The sequence below is a fragment of the Tyto alba genome, unplaced genomic scaffold, assembly GCF_018691265.1.
Source record: "Tyto alba isolate M040663 unplaced genomic scaffold, T.alba_DEE_v4.0 Super-Scaffold_8, whole genome shotgun sequence".
Classification (NCBI taxonomy): Eukaryota; Metazoa; Chordata; class Aves; order Strigiformes; family Tytonidae; genus Tyto; species Tyto alba.
The window spans coordinates 19,921,673-19,943,505 of record NW_024881329.1 but is presented as its reverse complement, the minus strand read 5'-3'; the positions used below and the strand labels follow the sequence as shown (position 1 = coordinate 19,943,505).

Sequence of the window (21,833 nt, the reverse complement as noted above, 5' to 3'; positions counted from 1 at the left end):
AGTGCCTCTGCTATTTCCGAGTCATGTACATGTGGTCAGACTCATGCCAATAAAGACATTATGTCCAATGTACAGAAATCTCACTGTAGAAGAACCAGTCCTTGGTTTTTATCTTCCTGCTATGCTGCTTTTACAATAGGAGTCACTTAATAGCCCGACATGTGACATGCAAAAAAGTCAAGCAAACCATAAGCTCAAGTGAAAGAACAAAACATAAACCCAATTTTAAAAACAAACAAACAAACAAAACCCAACAAACAAACCAAACCTAAAACATGCCACTGCAAAGTCTTTTGGTTTTATCATCGCTTTTAGCTTTGAAGGAAATGTTGTGTTGTTTCTTTATCACTCAGGGAGTGACTGACCGCTGCTTTGGGGCGGGAAGCACCAAATCGGTAATACCAGTTGCTGTTGCACCTGGAGTAGGTTAGCTAATCAAAGAAGAAATTTTAGCTGTGTCGGTGGAGAGTTGCTCTCTTCCTCCTGCTCAAGAGGCAGCGTGAAGCCTAATTCTGGGAGAAGGGGACTCCTCCGCTGGAGGCTGTGGCAAATCTGGCAGCGAAGGGCAAGGCGTTAATCCCCGGCTTTTTGTTGTTGTTATTGTTCGGTAAAGCCCCGGACTGCCAGCACTCACCACGGCAAGACAAGCAGCGGTTGGTCCCACGAAGAGCATCCCCCGAGGGGGGCTGGACGAGCTGCCACGACTCGCCGGGGTGGGGGCCGGGACACCGGGAGCCTCCCCCTAAGCCGCTTGGTGACCCAGTTGGAGCCGGGTGGAGCCGTCTCACGGCAGCTCCTCCTCCTCTCCGCTCCGCGGAAAGTTTGGGGCCGGCCGGCCCGCCGCCGGTGCCTCGCCGCGGGGCTGAGAGCGGCTGGCGGCGGTGGAAGCCGAACCGAGCCGAGCCGGGCCGGCCGCGGCGAGGGAGCTCCCATGCACCGGGCTGCCGGGGCTGCGCCGCGGCGCCATGGGGAACGGCAGCGCCGGGGCCGTGCCCTGCAACGGCACCGCGCTCCCGCTGCTGCCGGCGGGCGGCCACAACATCGCCGCCCTGGTGCTGGGCATCGTCCTCATCCTGCTCATCGTGGGCGGCAACGGGCTGGTGTGCCTCAGCGTCTGCACGGAGCGGGCGCTGAAGACCACCACCAACTACTTCATCGTCAGCCTCGCCGTCGCCGACCTGCTGCTCGCCCTCCTTGTCCTCCCCCTCTACGTCTACTCCGAGGTGAGCGGGTGGAGGGCGCGCCGGTGGGACCGAGGGTTGTGGCTTTTGTGACTGGGGCTGTGGGGTGGGACCGGCCAGAGACCAAGTGTCGAGGGTTAAAGCCCCTCGCCGGGTTTGTTCCCCACCTCTATCCCTCCGGCATGGGAGTGCCGCTGCTCAGCCCCGGCGCTCCGCTCCGGGGATGCTTGTGCCGCTTTCCGGCCGCCGCGGCTTTTCCCTCAGTCTCTCATGGCACCGCTGCAGGACAGCGAGTGATGGTAGCGGCAGCCGGTTTGGGGCAACTTCGTGGGCTCCCCCGTCGCTCTGCCGGGGGATTGCCGAGACCTGAATGCATCGGGTGGAGATGCCCCAGGGTGTCTGCCCCGGGCCGGGTCAGCAGCTCCGGGCAGCCCTTGCATTGCACATTGCCCAGGCTGCCATCAGCAAATGGTTAGGAAGGGATAGAGAGCTCCTGTGCTGTGCTCTGTCTGGTGTAAGGTGAGCAGGTTTTGGTGATGAGGGAGATCTTTAGCTCAGAAACAGTTTTCCATGTCGAGTTGAGTAGGGGAAGCTGTCTTTTTAGGGAGCTAGATGGAATTTGATTGCCCTACATCAAGTTGGCTTTAGTTAGCTTGCTGTAGCTCCTCCTGACAGGTTCTCTGGTTCACACGTGCCTGACCCTGTGTGTGATGGTGGTCACGGAGAGCCACCTCGGGGGGACTTTGGGTCAGGTTTTCACCACTAAGAGTATGAAGGCTGAGGGAAAGAAAAACAGGAGCTCCTGAGATTGAGTGGTTTTGAATCTCTCTCTTTGCCTCAACAGAGAGAAATATTTGCTGCCAGGGGATTGATAATGCCTTGAGACTGCAGGAGGACTCGTTGGACTGGGATGAGGAGGCTTGCTTGAGCCTGCCCATTAGTGCCAGCCAGTGGCTCAGGTGCATGAAAGCACCTGCAGACCAAAATAGCAGATTTCTTGCATCTGTGCTTGCTGTAGCTGGTGGTGTGGAAGAAAGAGGAGTCCTCTTTCCAGATGTGGGGAGAGCCAGGGTGCAACCTTGGGCACAGTGAGAGCCCCAGCTGTAGTCTGGGGACCAGGGGTGGGAGGGTGTCAGATGGACCTTACACTTTCTGATAACCACACGATTTGTAAGGGGGTGGCTTAAGCGCTTCCTCAGGGAGTGCCCGGGGCTGTCCCCGTGAGTGAGACCAAACTCTGCTCCCATCCTTGAAGGATACCACAAGAGCGTACCAGCAGCGTTCCAGCTTCCTCGTCTCCCCTGCTCTCCCGTGCCAGGGCTGCCACTCGGCGCCTGACTGGGATGGGCCTGTACTTTCTTAAGCAAGGCAGGCTGCGGATTAGAGCTTAGGATGCTTTTAGCCTCTCTGCTCGGTCCTAGGATTTCGCAGGACGTTGTGACCTCTCTGGAGGGGCAGGTTCAGCTGGGGACCCGTAAGAACCAGTGAAAAACAGGAGCATTAGATTCCCCTTTCTCTTTCCACCTGTGCTGTTTGTTTTTTATTGTTTTGATTTTCCCTCCTTAACTCAGTTTTGGTGGTTAAAAAGCCTCTGTCTTCATCATTCTTCTCAGCTACTTTTTGCTAATTGAGACTCCCTTTCTTCCCTTGCTCTTTGTTGTCTCTTCATGCCTCCAGTTTCCGATTCTGTGGGCAGACACACCCACCAGTGTGGTTTCCTCTAGCCTGCAGGCTTGTGTTTTGCTAGCAGATGCAAAATGCAGGTTAACATACTCTGGGGTACCTCTGAAAATGCTTCCAATTGGGCACCAGCATTGTGGAGCTTTCCTTAGGTACCACAGACATCCTACAAATTCCAGACTCTCAGGCAACGGGTGTTCAGCCCTGTATGAACATTAAAAACCTGGGCTGTCCAGCCTGTCCTTAGCTATGATGGTACTTTGTGTGCTCGCTTCCACAGCTGTTCATAAGCATCAGTTATGTGGTGTAATTATTCCATGTCTCTGCACCCAGGATATTAAACAACAGCGAATGAAGTTGGTGTATGACAGAATTGTCTTTCCCTCCAACTTTTGTGGCTCTTGCAACAAGGCAGGATTTCAGAGGCACAAGGGACCCTGTGAAAAGTGCATGCACCAGGATCAGCACTCCTCCCACTCAGTAGTCCCACACAGAGTGGGTATGGAAACTACTGTACAGGTATGGGGAGAAAGGCAGCACCGTGCAGCACTTGCAGCCTCCTCACACAGGTTTTCGAAATGCTGGGCAGCTCAGGCTGTTATTTGTGTTGAAGCAGAACCAGTTTCATAACTGGAAGTTCCTCTGTGGGCTCAGAGTATATAGTTCCCACATTCATTTTTCATAATCTCCTATAAGTTGGTGCGGGATTCGCAGCTCATTTTGTTCTGAAATATGCTAAGGAAAAGAGAGAGTAGACATTGAGTTGCTGCCAGGGGACAGAATTTTTGTGTTGTTTGTTTTTCTCTTCTTGGAGGCAGAAGCAAAACCTGTAGATCAGAATCAGATGCTCAGATGGGGGGCACACAGCATAGTGATTGCTGCTGTTTAAAGCTAGCTTCATTTCAAACTGCATTCTGCACCATTGTGTTTAGCCACTGAAAACATGGCGTGGACAGTCCTGAATGTACAGTTCAACCTTTATTCTTGCACAGGTTTTTTTTGTCTGGTTGGTTTTAACTTTAGTACAGCTCCTGACAGTGTAAAGGTAGACTTTGAGGGCTTATTGGAAAACTTGAAAACTGGCTGAGAGGGTGGGGTTTTTTGCTTCTTGTTTAGCAGGAACAGAACAATAAACTCTGACCACTTCTTCCATTCAGTGGAAGCTTGGTTATCTTGTGCTTTTTTCCTGTGAGATGGCTTCTCATGTTAGGTTTTTGAAATATCCTTCCCAGTCAGGGCTTCAGAAGACAGCTGGAGGGATTTAACTTTTGAGGTGACATCTGACATCCCCACAAAACAACAGATCTCTCACAAGCTTCAGTGGGGACAGGATTCTTTCCTGTGAGATGTGACTTATCCTTTGCTACTGTTCGCAGAAGCTAGACCACAGGGGGAAAAGTCTTGATCTTGATTCTTATTTCTGGTGGTTAAGAAAGCTTATTCCGATGGGTTAGCATCATTTGTTGACACATACTTTTCTTTTGTACTTTTGAGAGAGCCAGCATCTTTGTCACAGCTAGACTCTTAGTCCATGGTGAGGATTCAGAGGTCTTGGCTGTAGGAAGCCAAATTATCTGTCAGCTCTCTCTGGATGTCCCTTGTCTGGATGTGCAGGGCTGGAGGATTGCTGAAAGCAGGTGCTTAGGGAAGGGGGAAATTGGTGTGTGTGGTCACAAGAGTTTCTTTTCCATACCATTTCACAGTCACTTCATTCTTGGCTGGAACTGGAGATTGGCAGAAGGGCAGGGAAATGGGACCATCTAATGTAAAACCTCCTCCAGCCCTGCCTTCGAGGGCCCGTGCAGCTTATGGGAGAAGCACTGTGGGGGTGTGATGGCTTTCTGAGGGTGAGCAGGAGATGGTGTCTGTTTATTCCTGGCCAGTTGTGGTCCTGCTGCATCAGGCTTGCTCAACCAGTATAAAAATGGACAGTCCTTGGCTGAGAGAATTTTCTTTGGAAATAAGCCAGTAGTGTAGGAAATCAGTATCTCCCACTGAACTGGAGCCATGTGGCTGTCTGGGCACACAGGAAAGCCTGTAGACTGCTTCTCCCCACAGACCAGCTTTCTCTGAGATGAGTGTTTTCCCCTCCAAGTCCTGGCCTGTCCTAAATCTCTCTCTTTAGTTTTCACTGTGCATTGTTGGGAGTTCTCCAGCTTGTATTTCTTTCCTCACTAATTCGTCCTGTCAAATTTATCTACCTTAGCAGCCTAAGTTAATGTGTGGGTCCTCAATGAAAAAGAGTGTTAAAACTGATGTTACAAAGCTGGTTTTCTATAAATCCAAATGTAGCTGTCATTTGTCAGTTCTGATCGTCCACAACCTAACGTAACCAAGAAGCAGCCTATGGATGGGAAGGGAAGAGACATCAGCTTTCCACTGGCTTAAAGCATCTGCTTCCAAACTGAGCAGCTCCTGAGAGTGCGGACGTGAAGTGAATTCCTGGCAGGGCAGTGTTTACAGCCAGTTTCTCTTTTGCAGAAATACACCATCTTTAAAGAAAACCAAATGAACTTCTGTACCCTGATCATTCCTCATTCTGTGTGGAGTGCTGGTTTGGATGCAGGTGGATTAGTGCTGTTTGCCATTTCTCCTGTTAGCTACTACACAGGGGTAACTGAACCGATGTGCAGTTATCAGCATGTACACAGGCAATCGTGTGGCAAATCACAGCGTGGTGATGCAGATGTGCCCAGCATTTTCCACTGAACTTGTTAAACAGGGAATAAAGGCGTGTTTTAGTGTTTGCCAGTTGTTAATTACCACACAGCAGGCTGCCCTGATACACAGGAGGCACTTATCTTCCAAATCACTAGAGACTCTCAGCTCTTAGCTGTAAGACAGGGAGAGGTAAAAATCCATGGGGATGGTAGGCTGCTCTTCCACATGGCTTTGTCTTTCTGATGAGTGTGAAGCGCTCTCCTAGCAATCCAGCACCAGTAAGGCAAGGGTGATGGGAAGCAACAGAGAAGGAGGTGACCTGGGGCACTCCCAGGGGTCTGGGATAATTCCCCAGGGGCAAAGCCCTGCTTGTGTGAAGAGAGGCTAGGAGAGATACCAGAGTCTGCCTGGAGCATTGATAGCACTGAAAATGGGGGTTATCATTCCCCTTTGACAGTGAAGACACATGAGAAAGCAGAGCTACAAGGTGCTGAGGAGGTACCACAATATCATCAGGCTCTGAGTGGCTTTGCCCACTAGACATTTGCAGGGAGGGAGCTGTGTGGCTAGTCTTTGTGTTTAGCTGCTTCCTTTGCCCAGAGACTGTGACAATGGCAGGAGTCACAACAGTTTATATAGTTCTCATTAACTGGAGGCATTCCCAGCAATTAGGGCAGATGCCAGGCTGAGCAACTTCAATTCTTGCTCTGCTGTAGAGCATACCTCCTGCCTGCCTTGCTCTGCAAACTGTCCCTCTGATCAGCTCTCTGCATAATCCATGCCAAGGGCCTGAGCTGTGGAAGGGGTCTGATCCAGGAAGCTGCTGGCAGGAGCCATGCACAGCATGGTTATGTAAGCATCTTTGCCACTAAGATTTGTGTAATTGATTACCAGAAAAAGGAAACAGTTCTAGCAGATGTACATGTTTACCTGAATCCTTCCACAGGTCAGGGAAGGTGAGTCTTTCCAAGCAGGCACTCTGCCTCATAGATCCTCAGAGCAGTCAGTACTAATTACACAAGCTGTTTTCTTGGTGGGGATGATGCTGTTCTGCAGAAAACTTTCCAAGTGTCAGAGTACCACTGGTACAGAAAGACCTCTTTTTCGCAGCATGTCATCTGCCTGTAATGCAGCTTTTGTGATGACAGACCAGACCTCTACTCTCCAAATTTTCTGTGGCTCTCTGAACTTATGTCATCCTTTTTGTAGAAGTATTTGAGATTAGTCTTTCCTGGAATCTTACAGCTTTAGTGGAATGAGATGTTCTTCTAGGCCTGACTGATGCCTGAGCCACTCAGTCTCAGCACAAAATACTGGGGAGGTGATAACAGGCCAGCAATAACCAGTGTTAAGGATTTTATTTTCAGTGAACAATGATGGGGGGAGGTGTCTTTGAATTGTGGGCCCTCATAATGTTTCGGGTGGGTGATCAGACTTGCTCCTCATTTCTGAAAAAACTTGACCTCAACGATTGAAGTCAAGAAAGGATGTTAAACCAGACATGAGGCCACCTTTGTCTTGCCTCCCGCTTCCTTCTCCTTTCCTCTCCCCTTGCAGACTGCATTGTGTCTTCTGGAGAATGTAGCAGTTGTCATGGCTCATGAAGAAAGGCCTAGAGTCAGCTTTTTGTGGGCATTTGGACAATTCTTTGATTCTGATGCTGGACTTTGCCCGCTTGAAAGGATTACTACTTTTGTGATTGGTGTCATAGCCTGCTCAGCAGGCCTAGGCTCTTAGGATTAGCACTTTCAGTCTCTCCATGCTACACGCCTGGGCTGTGGCCTCGCTGAGGGCAGGAAGGTGCTTGTCTGGGAATTCAGCTGGGCATCCCCTAATTCACTTTCAGGCAGCTGTTGCCTGGGTGTCTTATTTCAGATGCCATTGCCACCAAAGACTGAAGGATCACTGTGCACTCTGCTTTTTAGTGAGCCTGTTTGCAAGGCTGGCAAGGGAGGCAGGTATGAAGGTGTGGTGCTGTGCAGAAGCATGTGGCATGGCTGAGGCAAGAGTTGTTATTGTAGGGAATAAGAATAAAACCTTTGGCTGTGTCCAGGCTCATGCCCTCAGGAGCACTGGTAGTGTAAGAGCTTTTCTGGCATTAGGCTTGTTTGCAAGAGGGCAGGTTTTTTGTTTGGTTGGTTGTTTTTTTTTTGTTTTGTTTTGTTTTTTTTTTTTTGTTTGTTTTTTTTGTTTTTTTTAACAAATTGGCTGTGCTTAAGAATAGGGACATCAAAATGTGTTAGGAAAACAGCCTGCAAGGGTGTTTGAGTTTTCAAGTCCATCTTCCACCATCCTAGAAAACCTTTTCTATAATCTCTTTGTATTCTTTGTAAGAAGCAACTGGATTTGTTCCTCCTCTGCACACAGTGGTTGATCCAGAACCTAAGTGCCATTTGTCATGAGACACTGGGACACTGGTACCCTGTAAGGGACCGCAGTGCCTGCATGTGGGGTTCCTGGTGCTGCCAACTTTGGTTGGTTAAACAAAGCAGCTGGGCTGCACCTGGAACCGCTCTGAAAGGGGCCTGGCTTGCGGCCAGAGGGGAGCTCATTACCGCCTTCCCCTAAACCCTCCCTGTCTGCCACGAAGCGCAGAGCGTGACCCTCTGCCACGCACACGCAGTTTCCCATCTTCTTTCAAGAGGTGATGCCTGGAGGTTCGTTAATATGCCTAACATCACCTAATTAAGGCTCAGACTATATTCTCGCCAGAGCTGTGTGTAAGGCTTGACATCAGCCTTAGAAAATCTGTAGCAGGTAGGCTGGCCTGTGGTGTTATATTTGCAGCTTTCTTTTATTTTGTGAAGGGAGACAGCTTGCCTATAGAGCGTCTGTTTTGCTGTGCAGCCAGCTGTCTGTGTCTTCTCAGCAGCAGCACTACTGGTCGTGCATTGCTGGAGGAAAGCAAGGCGCCTCCCGCTGAAAAAGCAGAGAATGTGAAAAAGCTGATGAAAATGGAGTTGCTCTGGAGCACTTAAAGGCGGCTTGAGCTGTTTATGATCCCTAAGGCTTTACACTGTACCTGCATGGGCTAATCTGCAGCCTCCTGTAATTAGGCACCACTTAAACACATGACCCAGCAAAGCCAGCTATGCCTCTAATCCAAAGTCACTCGCCCATCAGAGCGCTCTTGGTGCATTTTGCTAAAGTGGGCAGGCAAGAAACGTGCTATAACAGGAGGTCCCCTCCCAGCACTGTTCCCAAAGTCAGCATCTTGGGGGTTTGTAGCACTCCGAGTGCCCAGCTTGAATCTCACAGCAAAGGCTGTGTCCTCTGGGGGTGCTGCAGCCTGAGAGCTCTTGTCCCATTTCAGAAGCAACAAGTTTCCCAAAGTCACAAACAGGTTTTGAAAACTGTAGCCCAGAATCACATTTTCTCTCTCCTAATCCGAACTGAGTTTGTCAGGATCCCAGTGAGCTTGGCAAAAATGTGAGGCTTATTTCTGATTGAGCTCCCAATTTCACTTTAGGGTGGCTGACCTGGGCTGGTGGAAAGGCTGAATGAAGCATTCTGGTCTGAATCCAGCCCTCCCCTGGAGGTTTGGGCTACTTCTCAAGGAGATGGCTGTATAAAAATAGCCAAACAGTTTCTTTAGAGTCTACTTTGGCTTTACAGCTTCACTAATCATAATCCCGTGCATGACATCATTGCTGCCTGATATTAATCCTTGCAGAGCTGCCTGCCCCCGGACCCTGGCAGGGGTCTCTGCCCCCGCCCAGTGTTATGTGGAGCGCGTTACCCCATGGCTCCATTTTGTGTGCTGGGATGAATAAACCCAGAACTTACTGTGTGGCATCTATAGGTGAGCCAGTCTATACCCCCTTCCTGAACCATGCACAAGGCCAGCTAAGTCAGACTCGCGGAGTGCTGGCTGTTACTGTGGGTTTGCTTCGGAGAGCGATGGGAGAGCGGCAGTGCCAGGCGCAGCCCGAGGGCCCCGGGGAGCGGGGCTGGGCATGGCTGCAGCTCCGGCGGGGACCTGCCTCCACCCTGCTCCTCAGCCTCGGTCGTGTTATCTGGCTGTGAGTGCAGGGGGCTGACACCTGCTCCCCTAGGTGACTTAGGCTAAACTAAAGCCCTTTTCCCTACTTGTCCACTTTTAGAACCAAATACAGCGATGGTCTAACCATTTTTCTTCCTGGCTTCATCCCATCACTCCTCTCTGCGCTGGCACATGGGTTGAACTCCTCTCCACACCCTTGGCCCTGCTCCGCTGTCCCCGTGCCAGGTGACCGGCATTTCCCCTACTCTCCTAAGGTGCTGAATTGCTTTTTTTGGCTCCCCACTCTCATTTCTTAACTGCCTCTCCAGGTTGGTCAATACTTTTCTGGTACCAGAGTGTTTATTACGGATCTAAGGCAGGAATGTGATGGTGGAGGTCGTGCTCCTCAGCCTGGTGGTTGTGCCTGCCCGGGGGGCGAGCACAGCCCCCCCAGATGCTCCCAGGCCAGCTGGGGACCCTGAGCACAGCTGGTTTTGTATTGACATGTACAGTATCAGCCTTGGGGAGAGAAGGCTCTGAGGAGACCTTATCCCCATGTTCCAGTGTTCGAAGGGTGGCTGCAAAGAAGAAAGGGACTCCCTTTGTGCGAGGAGTGTCGTGGAAATGATGAGGGGTAATGGGGTGCAAGTTACTCCTGGGGAGATTCTGATTCAGCACAAGAGGGAAATGTTTCACAGCGAGAACAATCAGCCACTGGAATAATCTCCCCAGGGAAGTGGTGGGTTCCCCAACACTGGACACTTTCACGATTCAGACAGACATGGGGCTGGGCCAGCTTGTCTAGACTGGGCTTGTGCCAGAAAGGTTGGACCAGATTGTCCTTGAGGTCCCTTCCAGCCTGGGATTCTGTGATTCTATGTTCTATTTCGTAAATATGAATCTATAGTATCTAATAATATATTATGTCTGTCTTACATATTTTACTACATATTACCATAATCTAGGATATATAATATAGTCATTATTTTTACATGTTCTATATTATATTGTTATATATTAATGCACAGTATAATACTAATAAATTAATAAAATTGATAAAAATATACATAAAATAGAAGAAAGTCCCTGGAACTTATAGATATTTATATATAAAGTTAATTTTTATATAGCGTATTATATAGAAGAATACAGTAAAATATAGGGACTACATATAATAATATATATTGTACTAATATTTATTATATTTAATATATATTTTTATAATAGAGTGTATATAGTGCTTGATATTTTACATATTCCCTGGGGAATTTGTAATTTATATTTATTTGTATACAATCTAATCTTTAATAGCAAATACAATAACTTTAAATCTAATTTATAAATATACATATATTACATAGAAATATAATTGTGTTACTAGGACTGTGAAGGAGTACAAGCTAAAGAAAAAACCATATATATGTGTGTATGTAGTATATCTACAGTAGGTGACTGGCTAAGCATTAGTGTGGGAGAGAACAGATCTGCAAGCTGCAAGTAAAACCCCTGTGAGTCGCCCATGACAAGCGGCTGTTGCTGCTGACCCCTTTGTTTTCATGCTAAAATCATCCCTGTTTGGACGGCATGTTGGACCTGGGGTTTGGCTCTTCACCTCCCCTCTCCCTGCAGAGGGACCAAGGGATGGCAGTTTGCCTGGCAGTCACAAACCAGGAGGAAAAACTCTCTGCAGCTGTAGCAGGAGCAGCCCAGGGAGCCCTCCTGGTTTGCCCGCGCGGGTGCAAGCGCGTTGGCAGGTCTCTGCCCGCGCTGAACAAGCTCCTGGGAATAACAGCATGTGGGCACGGAGCAGGAACAGGCTTGAGCTGATGCTTCTGCATCAGCCTAAAAAGCACTTTAATGCTGAAACAATTGGCTGGTTTAACAACTGGGAGAGACAAGCGTGTGGCCGGAACAAACTTCTGCAAGTGGTTTTTGGTGGCTGTGCTGGTTTAAGCCATTGCTGGCCGTCTTTCTGACCTCAGCTGTGCAAAGTGTCTGTGCTGCTGGCTGAGAAATGACCTGGCTGAAAATCAGAAAGTCTGATGGTGCCTGTAGCAAACGTGTAAGCAGCCTCTTGTGACCCCCCTGAAGCCCACCCCTGCACGAAGGTGCTCCACTGCCCCAGGAGCGGATGTGCCAGTCGCGGGGGTGCGAGATCAGCTTCAGGTCGGGAAGTACCTTTAGCTTTACTGTTAGGTGATGCTGAGGAGAAACAGCACCATCGCAAAATACAATTTGTCTGACCAGGGATTGTCTTCCAGGGAGGAGGATTCTTTCCCTGGCATGTGAAATACCTGCTCCGTTCTGAAAAAAAAAAAAAAAGACCCTCAGGAGTGCGTGTGCGTTTCCTGCTGAGCTCATCCTATTTCTTGCTGAGACCCTCTCCCTGTTCCCTGCTGGCACTACTGCCTTGTGCCCTGCTCCTCACAGAAGCAGCACGCAGGCCTGAGACATCGTTACAACAGACACCAGAGGCTTGGCTGTTTGTGCCCGGACCTGAGGGGCTTTTACAAGAATTTAATTTGGAGTCGGTGCTTGCAGACCTCACGCAGTGGGGTGGGGTGGCAGAGTTTTGAGTCTGACATGGGGGGAACAAGGGAGCCTTCCTCCCTCTCACCTGCTAAACAAGGACGGAGGGGTTCAGCTCGAGCTGGGCAGGGCTTTGATTGAGCCCCTCTTTTCCTGTCAGGGAAAAGCAAAAAGGCACAAAAGGCACCCTCTTGTTGTACTAAAATTAGAATTTTTATGAAAATTCTAGTCTTGTTCTAGAGGCAGGTGTCCTGGTGTGAGGAAGGGAAGCTGACACTGTTTATCACTTTAGATGCAAGACACTCTGGTCAAGCAACTGAAGCCATGTGCTGAGGAAGGGTTTAATGAATCCTGACTTATTTCTGTGCTCCTTGAACTCTTCATTCCATTCCCATTTCCCAACAGCCGGTTCACAGCACACTGCTCAGCAAACATTCCTGTTGCGCAAGCTGGTGTTGATAAACCACAAACCTGTGGGCATTTTCTGGCTTTGTTTTTTTTCTGGGGATTATTTGGGATGTGGTAGCATAGATTTTTGTTGTTGTTGTTGTAGAGTGGTATCTTTTGTATAGCAGAGTCAACACTTCCAAGTAATACAGACCAATGACATGTCTGGTCAGGTCCTCTCACTGGCAGCACTTCTGCTTTGCCCTGGGTACCTGCAGTTGTGGAGAGAGCGAATGAGAGATTCTATCTGCCCAGCTTGAACATAGTTTCGAGGTTGGCCTTGTGCTTAGTGTGGCAGAACAGGCTGTAACACACAGAACTACTCGTGTCCTCTGCAAGCAGGGCTGTCCAGTTGGGATGTGAAAAACGGAAGAGGAGCTTGGTGCTCTGTCACTTACTGAAGAGCCTCTCCCTGCTTCCTCAGGGACCTCGATGCTGTGCAGTGAATGCTTAGCCCTGTGCTGCTGGGGAGATTTTTGGGGTAGTGAGTTTGAGTTTGGGGGTTTTGAGTCTGCAGGCTGTCACCCAGCACTAACTCAAGGCAGCGGGCTGCCCTGTGTCCCTTGTTCTGCCCAGCACGACTCGCGTGGCAGTGCTGGCAGTCTGCGGGCTCAATCCTCTGAGCTGCGAGCTCTGGCGTGGGGCTGAACCCCTTGTGCTGCTCGTTTGCAGCAAAACATGAGTTGGTGAGGCACCAGGGCGTTGTTCCATGTCATTTTAAAGGCAGTGGGATGTGGCATCTGCTGACCCTGGGGATCTTTTCAGTTCCAGGGAGGTGTGTGGTCCCTCAGCACTGTTCTGTGCGATGCCCTGATGACCATGGACGTGATGCTGTGCACGGCCTCCATCTTCAACCTCTGTGCTATCAGTGTGGATCGGTAAGTGCCTTCCTCCTCCTCCTCCTCACACCAGAGGAAGGAGCACTGTGTCCTGACATCGAGCTGCTCCCACACACGCCCTCCCAAGGCTCCAGTGCGGGGAAGGCTGGCTCCTGCCCTCCCCTGGGGAGGGTGTTCTGCCCCACCACCAGCTCTGGGACCCGTCAGTGCCCCTGGGGGGGGCCAAGCTGAAAGCAGAGCTGTGTGACGAGGCCAGAGCTGTCCCTTTGGCTGTTCTTCTGAGGGGGGACACTGGTTGCAGCCCGGGCCTTGGCTACATAAGTAAATTAATAGGGAGGAAGGACAGTGAGATGCAGCTTTAGGACCACTCGCTTATGTCACCAGTGGTGACACCACCATACTGGGACGGACTGACCCGGGGCCTGTGTTGGCAGGTTTATCGCCGTTTCAATCCCACTGAACTACAACCGGCGACAAATCGACCTGCGGCAGTTGATCCTTATATCCACCACCTGGATATTTGCCTTTGCTGTAGCATCCCCAGTCATATTTGGCCTCAACAATGTCCCAAACCGGGACCCCAGCTTGTGTCAGCTGGAGGATGACAACTACATCGTGTACTCCTCCATCTGCTCCTTCTTCATCCCTTGCCCCGTCATGCTGGTGCTGTACTGCGCCATGTTCCAAGGACTCAAGCGCTGGGAAGAAGCCAGGAAGGCCAAGCTGAGGGGCAGCATCTACGGGGCCAACAGGAAGCTGTATCGCCCCTCAGCCTTCATCGAGAGGGAGCAGAGCGGCCTGGAGCCCGAGGAGGGCAACCCTTATGCCCGCTCTGACCAGCCTGGGGACTGCGGGCTGAACAATGGGATCCAGACTGTCTCCTACCCACACCTCAAGTACCCCCACCCAGGACACAGGCGGAAGCGCGCCAAGATCACCGGCCGGGAGCGGAAGGCCATGCGGGTGCTGCCTGTCGTCGTCGGTGAGTAGCAGGCGGTGAGGCAGGGGCTGCTGGCTTGTCCAGCCTGGGGGGGCCTGGTGAAGCGAGGATGCACTTTGTGACCCCCCCCTCCCCAGGCAGGGCTGCTGGGGCAGCGAGGAGAGCTGTTGTGCTGAGCCAGGCTTTCTCCTTGCAGAGGGGGTGAGGGGGAGAAGAGCCGCCTCCCCCTCGTTTTAACAGCCACCCACCCCCCCGTGTTCCTGTGGAACAGCCTGGTTGTGGCTTATGACCCGCTGTGCCCATCTCTGTTGCGAGGGGGTTTATCCAGTGAAAATCTCTGTATCCTCTTGAGCCAGAGTAGTGGCGGCAACCATCACCCTTGGGAAAAAATGAGTGTACAGGGTTTATGCCCCAACCCCTCCTTCAGGGTAAGCCTCCTGAGATCTTAAATGCGAATCCAAAACTAATACCTGACTTAGACTTTTCTTCATCAGCATTTAGGATGAGAAAGACATCCGAAATATCTTGTCTGGGCGCAAGCCCCGCGCTAGGTATCAGCACATCTGCTTTCCCTAAGCACTGAGCTGTCTCCACTCTTGTGTTTGTTAAATTAAACCCTTTTTAACATTCACATCCCTTTCTCTCCATACTGTCCTTCTGGCAGGTGCTTTCCTCTTCTGCTGGACGCCTTTTTTTGTGGTCCACATTACCAGGGCTCTCTGCAAGTCCTGCACCATTCCCACCCAAGTCACCAGCACTGTCACGTGGCTGGGTTACGTCAACAGTGCTCTCAACCCCATCATTTACACCGTTTTCAACACGGAGTTCAGGAACTTCTTCCGCAAAGTCTTGCACCTCTTCTGCTGAGCCCACTGCAACAGGAGGGGACGAGGTTGGACCAGGCTATTTTTTGTATAGTTCATTAAAGATCTATTTCTGCCTAAGGTCTGCTGTTCTTGTTGGGGAGGAGGGAAGGAGGAGTTACAGGTGAGTACCAGGGGTTACTCTCCCGGTGGGAAAGTGCAGGCGTAGCCGCTGTTTTAGCACTTGACATAAGCAGCAAGAGCTGCCCCACGCCAGCAGGGACAGTGCTCAGCTCAGCTCTTGCTCTGGGGGATGTGGTGGGGCCTCTCACCGCTGTCCCTGAGCACAGTACAACACCCAGGAGCGCGGGAGCTTGCAGCGGCTCCAGCCCCCCGAGGTGCAGCCCTACCCTGTCCCTGGAGCGGTCCTGGAGGGGCCCTCCCTCCCCTACTGCTGCCCCGCTGGGCACCAGCCCGGTGCCACCAGTGCTGCAGGATGCAAATGGTGAGGCCGAACCCAGGAGGTGAGTGCGGAGCAAACCGAGCCCTGCTGAGGCACCGCGGGGCACAGCCAGAGGCTCCCTGGGCTGCCTCTGCGGCCCCGTGGGTGCAGGAACTTACCCCCCCTCAGCCCAGGTCAGTTTAGAAGTGGCTCCAGGCAAAGCTTTAGCCTGGCACAGATTGAGGAGGATCATAAATTGTATGTTTGGAGTTTTTGGGTGGGGTTTTTTCTTTGTTTTTTTTTTTTTTTTGCATCATGTTACTCACAAGCCTGGCTGTCCAGGCCCAGGGCCCCCCTGGCCTCTTCTGCCTGCTGGGGTGGCAGCGGTGGGGCTGGGGGGGACAGGAGGCTGCAAGGAAAAGGCTGTGAAGGTCAGGGCCCAGATGTTCACAGGCCAGATGAGGGTGTATGTATCAGTGCAGCCTCCTTTCCCCTTGCCCTTGATAATTTTAAATCCAAAGACTGATTTTACTCATGTTTAACAAGGGGATGTTAAGATCCTACAAAAAAAAAAAAAAAAAAAAAAAAAAAACAAAAAAACAAAAACAAAACAAAACACCTAAAGCGGCCCTGTCCAGAATTCCTTATGCTCCTGGGGCAGGAAGGCAGCTGGGCTGAGAAACCCCAAATTTGGTCAAGACCTGGAGGAAGCGAAAGTGACTGCGGGGAAAGGGCCTGCCTGCCTCCGGGAAACCTGCACACAGTGACACCAGGCGTAGCCAGAGGGAGCAGCTGATGCTGTCCTCTGAGGCTCAGGAGGGAAGAACATGATTATTGTGCAAAACAGCAATCTTCTGAGTAGTAATTTTTGTCTAGGGGTGTTGCTTTCCAAGGGGTAATTTGTTTGCTTAGAAACAAAAGGGAAAAAGTACTGCGGGGAGGGCTGAAGCTTTTCTTTGTCTAAGCATAACAATTGCTCCATCAAGTTATCATCAACAAATAAACATATTAAATTCCCACACTGATTGCAGTGTAAATTTTGGAGTTCTGTAGTTGCCACTGTGCTGGGGCACAGCTGCCCCAGAGCCCAGCACTCCTACGGGAAGCTCCCGGAGAGCGTTAATTATAGATGACTCTCACCTACATTTTTTTTCATTTATGAAAGTTGCCCCACTCTCTTCCAAAATTTTTTTCCCTTAAAAGGTGCAGTAAAGCCGAAGTTCAGAGTCACCAAGGCCCAGCAATACTCAGCCCCAGGTTATCGTGTGAGGACGTGGAGGCCTCTGTCTGTGTGAGTTGCTGCCGGGGACCTGGCACGCCTGAGCCCCCGGGCCCTCAGCTCACCCCGTCACCGCGCTTGGCTGCGCAGCCCCACAGCACCATGTGGGGCCGGTTCTCTGGGGCGCACACGAGGTGAACCAAAGGGGTGAAGCAACAGAAATGCTTCCCAGCAGAAAGTCTGATGTTGAAAGCACAGCTTTAGCACTCCGAAGGTGCCACGTCAGTGCGGGACGCTGCTGTCGCCCTCCTTTATTTGAGGAGCAACTCATCCAGCGTCACCAGACCGCGACTCGGCAGCCTCCTCCAAACCAGCACCTCTGCTCAGAGCCGCCCGCGCTGCGGGGGCTCGGCTGGAAGCAGCAGCAGCAGCAGTTTGCTGCCCGGCCGGGGGCTGAAGGGCCAGTGCGCGGCTCTGGTGCCGACCTCCACCGCGGCGCTGCCGGGCCGAGAGCTCGGTGCAGGCGCTGGGAACAACCGGGCGCTGCAGCCCAACGGCAGCGTGGTGCTCGACATTCTGTGCTGCTCTGGTTAGTCAGAACCTTAATGGGCAATAGACAGAGGCAAGAAAATAAGCTATATTACTGCAGGCTCAATTAAGACTTTCTTTTCAATTAACTAATTGTCTTTAAGCTTTAGAAAACAGGCAATTGTAATTTAACAGTGTGAGATGAAACAATCACAAATACTGCAGTATTGCTCTGGGAAGCAGGACTGAGCATTTTGCTATGGGGACCTAAGGCAACTGCCTGTTCTTTCCTTCCCAGGAGTTTTACAGGGGTAGTTTCTGTTCCCCTCCTGCTTCAGCTTGTGCCAGGCTCTCCAGCAGAGAACGGTTTCCTTGGGAGGGGGCTGGCATGGTGCTGCCTTCCCTCTGCCAACGCCAGTTCCTCACCCTCAACAGGCCTGTCAGTGGCGCCGCCCCCTCTGCCCACTAAGCTCCACATTTAGCAGGAAGAACGTCTCCAGTAAAAGCCAGAAAGGGACATTCAGCAGCTGCCACTGACCTGCGCTGAGGTCACCCCAGCAGAAGGGTCCCCTCTGCCGCCTCCCCGCAGGTGCTGCTGCAGACGAACCCGGGCGATGGGCACGCCTGAGGAGTCTCAGCCTGCAGCAAATGCTGTAGGAGATCATAAACCAGCGGCCACCTGCTCGGAACACACAGAGTGTGAGGTAACAAGGTCTTAGATTCATGGAGGATGGAATGGATCTGTCAGAAACCGCTAGTGCAAGACTTCAGTCTTTTCCATCACATTTTTCTCTATTACCACTTTGCTGTATCTCTGGATAGAAATTTCTCCTTTTGAAGGCATTGATGATGCTGGATTGGGTTGCTCCATGATTTGGAGGTGGCCCCTCCTGGAACATGAACTAACCAGTAATCCTCTTCACCCACCAATCCAAAATCAGCACAAATAAGCAGATGGGACGAGTAAGTGCTCACAGTTATAGTGCCCGAGGCTAAAAAAATAACCAACCAACCATAGGTGTGTGTGTCTGCTGAGACTCCTCGAGCCTGGGGCATTGCACTTCCAACACAAAGGCACCTGATTAGCCTAAATTACTAAAGAAGTACGTTAATAATTAAATGATTTTGTGGCAGTGAATGAAGCAAGTAACTTCCAAATGCTCACTGCTTTAATTGGTAGCTACTGCCAGGCAATGAGGGGACAGCGCCCTATCAATGCGCCCTCCCACTGGGTTTGGTCAGATCTGATTTTGGCCAAAACCTTTGGGTTTTGGTCAGATCTGATACGGACGCTACAGCCAAGGCACAGCACATGATGAGGCTGCACCTCCCTCGCCAAGCAAACTCCGAGGGGGACGGAGAGCAGAGACGCACGTGTGGAATCGCGGCGGCGGTGCGGCCGCACCGACTCCCAGCAGCCACTCGCTGCACAGCGCTGCCGCGGGAATGAGACAGCACCGCCCGGCACGCTCGTGCTTTCACCGCATTTTATTTAACAACCTGTTATTTTTCACTTATATTCAAGTGCAGAGGCTCCCGTGTGTTCCAAATTTGCCCAGCACAGAGGGAACACAGGAGAAAAAAGTCCTTCCAATGGCAAACTAAGAACTTCAACTGACTTTTTCAAGGCAATTAAATAAACCAAATGAAGGTCTGTTTCTTTTTTCAAACAAGAGGTAGGGAGGCGCAGGGAGAAGGAAACACTGGCAAATCTGTTTGCAGCACCTGCTTTAGATTCATCTCAAGAGAGATGATGAGGTTGCCGTAATCCACATGGTGGAGGTTCCAGTCTGGCAAAGCTGCAGGTGGCTCCCCGCTGCGAGGCTGCAGTTAGGTGGGGTTTGTTTTTTCCAGACAAGTTTTTCACAGTCGCTGTGTTATTCAAAGTTTTGGCAGGGGATCGGAAGTAGGCAAATGCTGTCACAGTATCAAAAAAATCTTTCAAAAAGGAGTTTGCTAGTGAGAAGAGTGTGGTGTGTACAGGACAGACCGTTCACATCACGTTGCCGATCCAGCCGGCCGCACCGCGCCGCCCGTCAGCGGTTAGAGGTAGGAGTGCTCAGACAGTGACCTTCTCCATCACGCTGTCCGTGACGTGCACCTCGTCCGCTTGCACCGTCACCGTGGCCGACTGCCCGCAGATGTGCTGGTGGTCCTTCCAGTCCTGCGAGGGAGGAGCAGAGGGAAAGCCCATGAGGAGGACGGGCCCTCGGAAAGCGCGCAGCCTGGAGAAGCACGTGGGGCCCCAGCAGAAGCTCTGGCTGAGAGGCGCTTTCGCCAGCACAGACGGGCTACAGCAGGTCTCTACAGCTCGGCCAAACGAGACTAACGGCGGACAGGAAAGGAACCTCATGCTGGGTCAATATTAGAGGCGGACCCAAACGAAGCAGAATGCTGGCTTCTCGATCCCAAAGCCAAAACAGGGCATCAGTGTCAGTTAGGACGTGGAAAATTTACTAAAACCAAGTCAGCACCTTGACTTAAACCCGCTCCTGAAAGGCAGCTGGCTACAGGCTGGTGCTCCCAAGGGGCAGCGCCACATGAGGGGCCCAAGCTCAGCAGTGGCAAAGAAGAGGAGAGCAATTCCTCCCAGGACTGACCGACTGCAACTTCTACTCAGAACTAACAAAATGCTCCTGTAACTTGCTCAGCCCTGAGGTCACACATCGCAGCTCGTAAATACAGGGGAAGCTCAGGGAAACTGTTACTGACCACCACTTCTCTTGGCCACCATTACACCTTGTTACAGGCAAAAAGAAACAGTCTAAATCCTTCAGCTACTCAATACACACGGCCTCAGCTGGTTCAGACTGGAGCTTGGACAGCCCGCAGCACCATAGCCCTGGCCAGACTAAATTAACCTTCCCTCAGGAGCAGGGTGCCAAGGGCCTTTGTAAGGAACCTGTGCAAAACATGAAGCACAGCAGCTTCCTCCACTGTACTTCCTCATACCTGTTTCCACCTCCCATGCTCAAAATCTTACAGTTTGTCTCACTGTATCATCTGTAGCATCAGAAATAATGTACAGAGTAAGAGAACTGTGTCCTCTGTGACACAGAGGAGCGGTCAGTTTACCAGGAAGCGGCAGGGGAGGGTTGTAAAAGTGCTGCTGGTAAAAGTGCTAACTGGTCCCCACAACTCACACGGTGAGGTGCCCATGCTCCCATTTCTGGTGGTTCTCTGGTTTTTAGATCAACTTTGAGGAGGCCTGTGCAAATCTTGGGACCTTCCCCACCCCAATTTGATCCGGACCCGTCGCTGCAGGGTGTGCTGGGGGTGCTGAGGCTGCCGACCCGCACGGGGCTCCTGCTCCAGCTGCCTGTCTGGCTCTCCCCAGGGTCACACAGCCCTCTCCAGACAGTGGAATCTGCATCTCACAAACAAGCTCATACCTTTCGCTGGCAGAAAGTGGAGCAGTAGTTGACTTTGTGGCATCCTGTGCACTCGTTCGTCGCCTCACGGCCGCAGTTGACACAAGACTGCTGTGAAAATGGATGGCAAAGTGGCCACGTCAGAGGTAACACCAACAGGGAGATCACTGGAGTGTAACACAAGTGCTGTAATGCGACGGGACGCAGGAGCAGTGGTAAAGTCCCCATTTCCCAACATATCCTCAACACACAAACACAAGACAAAGAGGCCCAGTGGCTTCTGGACACTCCTTCAGAGACCTGTTCTCCTCGCCTTTTTAGCAGGGATCACCTTGGAAAATGGAATGTACCTCTATTTCCCTTTCTGGTGGGCAATAAGCCCCTCAGAACTGTGGGGGAGACACCGAGTGGTCACGGAAATCTGTCCCACCCCAGAGCCACCTCCCTGCACGCAGGTCGTGTCTCACAACCCCGGGCAGGTTCCTGCAGGTTTCAGCAGGAGCCACCCGCACCCACGGGCCGGCGTGTGCCCAACGGCAGCGTACAGGCTACGCACAGGCCACCGACCCCCAACCTCTGAGTTTATCTCAAATTTAAAGTTTTAAAGGCAGACTCAGTTGGTGGTTTTGTTTGGTTTATAACTCTGCGTATGTCTGAGAGAGGGTCTGAGGAAGGACAACAAGATTAGGCATAAGGATGGGACACTTCAGCTTGATCTTTCCCTATTCTCAGAGGGGAAAAAGGGATCTGCTCCCACAAGCTGAGCAGGCTTGTTCCTTTGCCACTCTGCAACATGACTATGTAGCGGAGTCCCAACAAGGAAACAAGACAGAGGAGTAAAATTAAGAAAGCTCTAACAGGAGCAAGGACTTAAGCCTAGAAGACAAGATAGGATACATGGATGAAAAATCACACCTGGTTTTTAAAGGAAGTTTTTGTGTCTAGCGCTTTAATCTTATCTCAGTGACATCAATTAACATAACCTGTCATTTAGGTGGAAATATCATTGAACTACCACAAAAATAAGCACTTCACAGAGCATTCCGTTTCCAACTCATTAAATTACTGACAAATCATTAGCACGTCAGAGCAGCAGTGTGAGGCCGCGACAGGAAGCGTTTCTTTAGTTCCACCAGCTCCTTCTCTCTTTTGAGCACAACCAACCCAACAATCAGCACCCTGATTAACACCGAGTCCATCACACCATCTGC

General features: G+C 51.1%; 2 protein-coding genes across 8 annotated transcripts in view; one reads left to right on the top strand and one right to left on the bottom strand.

Moving 5' to 3' along the window:
- Positions 1–667: 667 nt before the first annotated feature.
- On the top strand, positions 668–15,203 carry DRD4 (dopamine receptor D4). The gene is made up of 4 exons (XM_032996455.2): positions 668–1,223; positions 13,246–13,358; positions 13,754–14,301; positions 14,924–15,203. The coding sequence occupies exons 1-4, from the start codon at positions 966–968 to the stop codon at positions 15,124–15,126; spliced, it is 1,122 nt and encodes a 373-aa protein (XP_032852346.2). The 5' UTR covers positions 668–965; the 3' UTR covers positions 15,127–15,203.
- A 3,518-nt stretch (positions 15,204–18,721) lies between these two features.
- The window catches only part of DEAF1 (DEAF1 transcription factor), a 95,681-nt gene continuing 92,569 nt past the window's right edge, over positions 18,722–21,833 (bottom strand). For 6 of the 7 annotated variants that reach the window (XM_032996450.2, XM_042784611.1, XM_042784614.1 and 3 more), the window contains 2 exons: positions 20,644–20,733; positions 18,722–19,415 (listed from right to left, as the gene is read on the bottom strand). In XM_032996450.2, the coding sequence (XP_032852341.1) occupies positions 19,311–19,415; positions 20,644–20,733 (195 nt within the window). In that variant the 3' untranslated portion in view covers positions 18,722–19,310. The remainder of the gene's footprint in view (positions 19,416–20,643; positions 20,734–21,833) is intronic. The other variant, XM_042784612.1, reaches the window with a different exon arrangement.